Source organism: Fulmarus glacialis, unplaced genomic scaffold (genome assembly GCF_000690835.1).
Source record: "Fulmarus glacialis isolate BGI_N327 unplaced genomic scaffold, ASM69083v1 scaffold45945, whole genome shotgun sequence".
Classification (NCBI taxonomy): Eukaryota; Metazoa; Chordata; class Aves; order Procellariiformes; family Procellariidae; genus Fulmarus; species Fulmarus glacialis.
The window spans coordinates 22003-31688 of NW_009214527.1; the positions used below are offsets into that span (position 1 = coordinate 22003).

At 38.9% G+C, this 9686-nt stretch overlaps 1 protein-coding gene across 1 annotated transcript; it reads right to left on the reverse strand.

Annotated features, from left to right (window-relative positions):
• Positions 1-7755: 7755 nt before the first annotated feature.
• Positions 7756-9204, reverse strand: BAG5 (BCL2-associated athanogene 5). Its single transcript, XM_009578580.1, is given in 2 exon segments — positions 7756-8058; positions 8060-9204. Coding segments are annotated over 2 exon segments (1347 nt in total). The 3' UTR covers positions 7756-7856.
• Positions 9205-9686: the final 482 nt, after the last annotated feature.

Consider the following 9686-nt stretch of genomic DNA (forward strand, 5'->3'; position numbering starts at 1 on the left):
CAGAGACCTCAACTAACAAATGCATCCTGAACATAAGCTGTTAGGTTTCCACCAGGACAGAATAAAAATTCAGCCATTGGTGAAGTGGTGGAAATGATGTCTACAAAAGAATTAGTAACTTGGGGAGCAACTTATGCTTGGGAAGAACAAGACGGACCAGAAACAGAAATGAAGAAATTTGCCACAAAACTGAATTAAAGGGTTATAACGAAAGACAGAGACAAAACACATCAGAAACACATTAGCTCTGTAGAAATAAAAGAGACAATAAATTGGTTTCTGCTCTGAAAACAGGGATGCTGAGAAATGTTCCAAAACACTGAGCTGGAATGAGGCTGTTCTGAGGCTTCCCAAAGCAGCTGCTGGCTTTACTGCATTTCAGTAATCTTTTTTTTTTTTTTTTTAAGATTATTTGCCCCCATTGTTGTAAGCTTACTTAAACCTTGCAGGGAGCCACCTTACAACTAATATTCTGCAGACTCCCAGTGATCCCTGGCATACTTTTAGAAAGTCCCAAAAGACAACCGTTGTCAGTAGATTTTAATTTGCCATACGTATTTTTTGAGTTAATAATTTGAAGAAGGTTGGAAACCACAGCACACACACTATATGAATGTTCACTTGTGAATGTGTTCAGTGTGATGTTTTGTAGGTTATTAAATATTTTTTTCTTAAGAGTTTAGTACTCCTAATAATTCAAATTTGAAAGCACATACCTACATTATATCAGTCTACACTAAGACCACACTTCATAAGCAGTCTTCTGTTTTAACTGATGATTTCAAAGATCTTCATCATGAATTGTGGTCGACTCTCCCTGGAGAAGCTTTTAATCTAGTTTGGATACTATTAGACTTGCCTAAATAAAATTCATGCTTCCCGCCAAGTGAAATTACCAGTGATAGCTTCTGATCTAAAAACCACTCACACATGTTCCTTCAAACAATAACACACCTACTGTTGATGCAAAAAACTCAGCAGAGGTTGAAAATATTACTACCCCTTTTCTGCAGGTCACCCAAAATTATCAATTACTAGAATATCCGAATGGCAAAGCAGGCTGGGCATGAAGACAATGCCATGAAGAAAGTACTAAAAATACATAGTTTAGGATTTTACCATTGTATTGCTACAGATGTGACATTCATTGTTTTAGACATCGTTTGAAACAATGCATCAAACAATGTAGTGATTCCTACTTCAGGTTGGAAGTTTTAGCCTTAGATATGTTTGGAATTGGAAAAACTCCTGAAAAAATTGAAAAAGACTATTAAGGATTTGCTTTGGATTCAGAGAGTAGAGATTTTCAAAGGAGCTCAGCCTGTTTGGGTGTATTTGCTTGTTAGCCAAGCAAAACAGGAGCTGAGAGGCAATTCAGCTGTGACCTATAAATATATTCTAGACTACACGCTAGCGGAGAAGAAAAGCTTCTCATGAATATGTTTATGCTGGAAATTAGAAGGTTACTCAATCCTCACAGCAATGATGCTTTGGAACAACCTTTCACTGGAGGAATGAGGCAAAGCCATTTTAAGTTGCAGGTTGATTAGCTGCAAGGATGATCCCACGGTTGTCTGTGACAAGAAATGACAGGGTGCGTGGGTCTATGGATGGGCTCCTTTTCAAAACATGGCCTTACTTGTCACAGTGGGAACTTTGGGATGATGAGTATTCTGGAAAACCTGGCTTTTACTAGATGTCTGAAAGTGAGCAGAGGCTATTCATTAATATCCATAGATGGTGGAGCACTTCAGACCTCCTTTTCATCTGGTATTAACATGAGGCACCTGAAGGTAAGAAGTAGGCATTCGATCATAGGCTACAGACTGATTTGAATAAAACAATGTTATGAAGAATTTTCTTTAAAAAAGCTAAGAAATTCAGCATAAATGATTACAGGAATGACATCTTACTCATATTTGCTACCAGTTATTATACTATCCCTTCCAGTTATCAGTTTATTACAGGATATAGCCTTCATGTTGCACTTTGTCTTCTGCAAGCCACACTGATATTCCAAGCGCATGCTAAGAGTTGCCATGACATTTCAGAGAGAATGAGGGTAATTATGGCATCCCTAGAGATGGGTGGCACCGACTTGCCCAAGGGTGCACCAAGGCTAACCCCCATCGGTTAGAGATGGGACTGTGCCCGGGAGGAGCACTTAGGGTGACTTAGGGTGGAAAACAATGTTGAACTGTAGGGTGTAGACTAGGTACAACTGCAACAAGGCAAAAGAGAGCTTTCCTTTGCTTGCTTTTCTTATGTGGTAAAACTAAAAGAAGTCAGTCAAACACAGCCTGACAACTTTACTAGTTTTTTGTTTTGTTTTGCTCCAGCCTTTCTTACCTCTCTGCTTCTTTGGGTTTTTGATTTGGCTTATAGACCTCTTGGCGGTCATGATCACAGATTTGGTTTTGGGTATCTGTTCCGGAGTCGATACAATTGGGGAGCTAAATAAGACAGGACCATATTAAGGACATTGCACTGCATCATTGTGGTTTTTCCCTCGTGAGATACTTTTGATTAGCTGCCTGAAATACAGGTTCCACAAGGAACTCCTGTGGCGCAGAAGTTTGTCTGGCAAAACTAATTGAGGAGAAATGGCCCAATTAAGAAACTCATTGTACTTTTCCATTTCTAATGGCAAACTCTGCTACAATTTATGTCCTGTAGGAAGAGTCTGCAGACTTAGAAAGGGTCCTCACGATTTTTGAGCTGACAAGCAGTACAACTCATGTATTCATCTGTTTGGCAGTCCCCAGAACCAAATGCTGCAGAGAAAAAGGATAAGTGTTGTGCAAAGCCTTCAACAAAAGCACACCTCACCCTCAGCTTCTTCAGTTAACGACCAGCTTTCAGCTGACATGGACATGCCTACTAATAAAACTGAAAGCATTATGTACATTGTTGTTTCACATAGCAAAACAGAATGATATCTAGACCAGTCAACAACCAGTACATGCCCCACTGTGGCTCAGCAAAAGCATTAAACATAATTTCTCAGTTTGATCTAAAACAAAAAGCCTGACAGTATTTCACGGAATATTCCCCCAAGAAGCCACTTTCACAATGAAAGGTCATAAGCAACAGGAGAACAGGCGTAGGGCTCGCTCAAAACATCAGCTCTGAACATTTGGTCATGTTTCTGCTAGCAGTTTCCTTTAGCAAGAATGCTTTCTCGGATCCTGCCACTTAAACGTCTCCTGTTGGCAGCCAGCTTAAACCCCCAGACCTTCGATCCATGAGTTCAGTCCTGAAATCCTTCTACTCCTTCAAGTTCTCAGCTGAGAATTCTCCAAAGGAGAGGATACGCCTATATGGAAATAAAACACAGAGTTTTTCCAGCTAAACCATTTCAAGCACCAAAATATGCCTGTCCCAAACACACACAAAAAAATTCTCAGTGAGGCAAATTCTCTTCTTTGAGGAGTAAAACAGCTGATCAAGACAAACAAGTCAGCAGCCAGCTGAGCAACATCTAGGGCGATTGCACCAATGATTTACGGGTCTTTGAAGAATGTATTTACTTCAAATAAGCCATATTGTTAAAAGGGAGAGAAAGAAAATACAGTGAACTTACCTACAGGAACATTCAACCTACATAAACCTTACTCTTACCCAATGTTTTCTGGGTAGGACTTTTCCTGATTGTGTATAGTACTTCAACATGACCACTTGTGCTTTTTATTGCATGAACACTTAACTATGTAACACAAAAGAGCAATTGAAAGCAACTGGTTTATTTTCCGTACATGATTCATTTGTATTGCCTTCATCATATCCCATTACTAGAGCAGCAAATTCCTACTTGTCTGTGGGAGTTGACAGTGCCACCTTCTCTCCTTCTTTCTCCTCCAGAAATTGAACTATGCAGAAAGTTGATCTAATGACTTATGGCTACTGAAAATCTTAAAATTTGCTCCCTAACCCAAGGAGACATGACCCACCCATTCATTTTGCAGTAGCTCTGGCCTACATGGAGCTTTTCTACAAGCCACTTTGACCCACCAAACCCACAGAAAACTCCCTCCTCCATTTTTGTTAAGTTTGTTTTCTCCCATTTTATTGGATTAAATCAGCTCATAGGAGTTGGCCAAGCAGCAGAAACTGCACAAAGCCAGCGGCTTTCTGGGCAGAAATAGAATTTCTGATTTCCATCAACAGTGAGCTGATAACTTGGCTCACTGCATCTTGAGAAAACATACTGAGCCCTCAGAACAAACATGGGAACACACCTCATCTACACAGTTTAAACCAAGATTATCTTAACTCCTACTAAAGGTTCTTTAATCCACGTTGACTTTGCACATGAAGAGACTTCGTAACATCAGTTTTGCAAGCTCATCTGTTAAGGCAGCATCCTTCAACAGAGAAGTGGCAAGATCTTGAACAGCCACAGCATTTTTGCAGCGATCATCCAGCTGAAGCCCAGCAACATGCAAAGCTATCACTGACGAAAGAATGCAAGCAACAACTGATGTAATGATTGTAATGCAAGGTTGAATACAGAAAAAAGCAAAAGGCGCCAGATTTAGTTAAGTAGAGGTAGGAGTGGTTTCCACACAAAGAACTTTATTGTCATAAATACAGCAGTGAAAAGCAAACTTTTAAAGAAGGATTAAAAAAAAAAAAAAAAAAAAGAGAGAGCTTTATGTCTACGTGTTTAATAAAAACACTTTTTCTAAGACAAAAATCGTTTACATTCTGGTAACTCACATTCAAAAATAAACAGAGAAAGGCAGCAGGGCATAACATTCAAATGAATACCTAGTAAAAGGTGGTAATGTATTTTTATTAATAATCAAGAATATAACACTGCAATATTTAATCTTGAATTTGTATATACTAATGCCATATCCTACACAGCAATAAATCAAGACATATACACCGTAAGGAGCATGTACACTAGTTTCTGTTAAATTGAAAAAGTAGGAACCATATTTAACAAAGATCTCCCCCAAACTGGTAACACAGAAAAACCACTTTGAGTGCTAAACAACAAAAATAAACACTGAAATAACTAAAGAAAACTAGTTTAAAAAGAAATACAATTAACAAATAGGAATCACGATGTAGGATTACCTCTCCCCCAAATATCCAATCATTTATTTTGCTCTAAGGTAGATCACACAGCACACAGAAAAGCTATCATATTTCAGGACAGTACTAAAATGCAAGCTGTTGCAATTTGGTCCATTTATATTTTGCTGATTATTTTAGCCTGCTGTATCAGGAAGAAAAGTTGTGTTTCCCTCAATCTTTGGATATAAAAACCAGAGAAATTACATTCTGCAGCACAAAAGCAAGATTTTGAGAAATCTGTGCATTTTTTTTTTGGTTAAGCATATTTAGTTTATTATTTTCATTCATGCAAAAACTGTGAATTAATCCCATTCCAGATGAGGATTTTCCCATAAAATTTAAACAATCAATTTATTAGATTATAGAACAATGGAAAAAAGCTTAATCCACACAGTATCTTGCTACTGAACTCTACTCAGTTAGTCAAAATTACACTAACCTTACACATTTGCCTCCTTAGAGACACAGGCATAACAATTCATTCATAAAAGCTAAAAGACATACAAATTTAAAATAGAACAGATCTGAAAACTATACTTACTCATTTTTATGTAAGAGGTTCAAACATTTATAAAGCTACACGTGACCTCCAAAGAACACGGACACTAAACTGTTAAACAATCTACAAGTAACCACTGCACACCTGACAGTAATACTAAAGAAAAACTAGTAATATCATTACGCTATCAAATTCTTTTATTTCCTGAAAATGTAAGTGCAAATCAGAAGTTGCAGTTCAAACATGTGGAAAGCTTGAAATGAGTAAAAGAATTCAGGTGTTAATATTCCGTGTTAGCCACATATTATATAAATATAGATTGGAATTTTAACTAGGGGAAGTGATTTTTTGAGGTAAGGAGAAATAAACTCAACGGGGTTATATCTCTGAAGGAGCAGAGAGAATCCTCCAACAAACATTCTGTCATTGCCAAATTGTGCCTTAGGCACTGTACTTAATTGAAAAAATAGATTGTTTTTGGCAAGTAAAATTACAAAGCAATCACCTGTACGATCACATACAAAACATATTCACACTCTGAAGTTACACAGCCTTTCATCAACATCTCAAAGCATGTTATGGAGCAATGGAGTTATATTCTCTCCTTCTTGTAGCAACAGGCACAGACAACCGGCCCAAAGTCCCCCATCTCCACATCGATGCATTTGTTTTTAAGCAGAATCCGTATTTCCCAAATTTGATACTCATTCTCAGGACTGTATAGAACAATTGTCACCTATTGTATCATGTTAATTTGACATATATTATAGCAGAATTATATATATGTGAGAAATCCAGTTTGCAAAGATTACCAATGTATCAAGCTGCCAGTAAACAGTTCCTGTACCTACATACGACGGTGCAAGTTAGTGGTGTCATAAAGGCACTTGTCTCTCACAGACAGTATTGTCTTCTCTCATCAGTCAAAAATAGATCTAAAAATATTTATTTTAACATCCGAAATGGTTTTTACTCCTTAAAGTGGTGCAAATCATCTATAGAACAATAATTCATTAATTCAACATGAAAGAGCTAAGTGCAAATTATCCATAATTAAATATATCTTTATAATTAATTCATTTTGATGCCATGCTCTCAAAAAAATGCCAAAAAACATGCTATAGTAGAAATGTGATTGGCACTAGCAGCCACAAATAAAAAGGCAGGTGCATACAATAGTACAAGCAAGCTTACTTACGAGTTACTAAAACAATTAAGTGATGAGTTGCAAGGGGAGACATTTGCCACAAGTCTTTTCCAAGACTTGCTTGAAGCCACACCTGACCAGTATGAAATATATAACACACATTTACATCATTAGGGACATCTTTATAGCTAGCTACCTAATTTTACAAAAATAATTCCAAAATGCTTGTTCACTTCAAAGTGAATTCTGTTTCTGTTTTCAAAACCAGATCTAACAGCAGAGTTTAAAAAGACACCTAAGCAGCCACTAAATAAAGTTCAGTGCAGTTTTCAGGGGCTTATGGATGGCAGCGTGACATCCTCGAAATCCCATTTATCTGGTCAGTATACACGTACAGATTTTCTTCTCCAAGTCTCAGCACCTTAAAGCAGTAATTTGAAAGAGTTTCCACCAACAAAAGACCTGTTTTTGCAAATCAGAGGGCTCAGGTATTACAAAAAATAGACGTAATTGGCTTTGCCTATGTAAATGCTAATTTGCAGTCAGCATTATAGCTCCATTAACTAACAAATCTAAACAGCCAGAAAGGTGTGATGGATGGAATAAATCAAGTACAACCCATAAGCCAGCAGGTTTTTTTGCCCTTAATACTTTGTCGTAACTGCACATTAAGAGTATATCCAGACTGCTATGAAGTTGCTGGATGGAGCCTCGGGCTTGAATACTAATTTTCATGTCCAGTCTTCTTTAAATAGTTTTGCCGGTACTGTACCATAAGGAAGTTTCTGCTTCTTTGAAAAATCTGCATTCACTGAACATTGCACAAGGTTATTAAAACAAAAACAGGAAAAAAAAAAAAAGCCATTTGATCAAGTATTAAGCTATTCCTTCAGAGAATCGCACTTCTTTGCTTATAGCAATGGCCAGAATTGCTGACGATGTACTGACAGTTGCCATGGCAAGTGGGTGACTGCGTGGGACAGCAGACATATAGCCAAGTCAACTGCTTATGCAATCTCTGTGATTTAAGCGAGCACAGAACACACCACTTTTATTATGTGCTGCCAATGAGCTGCATAAAGTGCCAAAGGAAAAAATGTTCTTCTATGGTAGGCCATGGCTGTTTCAGTACTCCCATTCATCTGTTTTCATGTCCAGATAGTAAAGAATATTCTGTGCAAGCTTTACTGCTTGCTTTCTGGCAGCCTTACACCGCTCGTCACCTTGTGGATCAACAGCATCAAGTGCTAGAAGTTGTTTCGTAAGAAGTTCTTCCAACCTCATGTAATTTTTATCCGTTCTGTTTCCATCAAATGAAATCACCTCCTGCTTGAGACAAGTTTCCAAGAACAGTCCAAACTGCTTTATGAGACTGATGTTCAGCAGCAGTTTGCTCAGGATACATTTGCCTTTTTTCAAGTGCTTCCTTCAAATCAATATACGTTATAAGAGTTTGAACTTCTATTACTGCTCTTCTCCTGGCTTCTCTAATACAGGGGTTTTTTCCTGGACTCACCTCATCTAAGCGAGCAATCAATCCCTGCAATTCTGCTTTGGATCCCAAATACAAATCAGAAGCATTCTCTGTTTTTAAAAGTAAAGAATTAACTTCCTTCATTTTCTTGCGGATCTCTTCTATTTTTAGAATGGACTGATTTTGTGCCAAATCATAAGCGTGAGTAGAATTTCCTTCTTCTTCTAAGTCCAAGTATTTCTGCAATTTATTGATCTCTTCCACTACTTCCTTTCTGTAATTTCTTATTTCCGTGCGACCACAGACATCTAAAGCATCCAAATCGGCAATGAGGCCTGTAAGCACACAGGATAGATGCCTGCAGGTGTCATTACTACTCACTCCCATTAGAAGTGCAATAAGAGTTCCTCTTGCTTTGTTCACATCACACATTACAGAGTTAATTTTGGAGACAGAAGGATGCGCATCATTAGAGAGTGGCAGGGACAGCTGTTGCTTTACACAGCTTTCTATAATCTCCTGAACAGCACATACTTTTGTCAGAGTGCGGTATCTTGCTTTGCGTAAAGAAACCTTCCCGCCGGTTTTCACCTGGGTAAGCCTCAACACGATGTCCTGAATACCTTCTTCAAATTCATCACTTATACAGTTACCTCCTTTGTAAAAAGGTGTAATCTGGCGTTCCACAAGTGACTGTGCCTCCTTGAATATAGCCTCTATTTCCAGCCTGCGCGGATGGTTTGCATTTTGTTCCAGTTCCTTAAGCAGCCTCTCTGTTTCCTGAGCAGCTCGCTTTCTGGCTTGCTGAATATCCCCCTTTCCTTCGGTGTCTACAGAATCTATTTCAAAAAGCTGTTTAGTAAGACTCCGTTCTAATTTCTTATAATCTCGATCAGTAGACAGACCACTGAAGACAACCACTTGCTGTTCTATCTCTTTGACTTCTTTCTGTATTTCATGCAACCGTTTTATGGATGGGTGTTGGTTACCCATATCCATTCTCTTCTTTCGTCCAGTTTCAGATGAACTACAAGGGAAGTAAGAACAAGACTTGCGATTAATAAAGTTCTATGCACATGTCACAACTTCCACAACATCCTGAAGCACTTCAGCATTACAGCTATTTTAAATATCGCTAGCAATAGGAATAAACCACTTGGCTGATATTTCATAGCCATTCCTCTATTGTTTCATACCTCTTTCTCCTGCTCAGGCTACAGGGGCAATGTTTTAGTTACCACACCGCCAGCTCTTAGCGTTTACCCACAACCCTCAGCCCTCCCCTCCCCACCTGCTCTGCAGCTGAAGGCAACGCAGAACAAACCGGACACCCGCAGCCCAGGGGAAAAACAGCGGCAAACCCCGACCGCCCCTGGGGTGCCACAACCCCAGGGCAGGGCTTCCCCCGCGCGGGCCCCACAGCCGACGCTGTCCCCTCAGCACCCGCGGCCCCCTCCAGACCCCTCCACGGCAGCAACCTC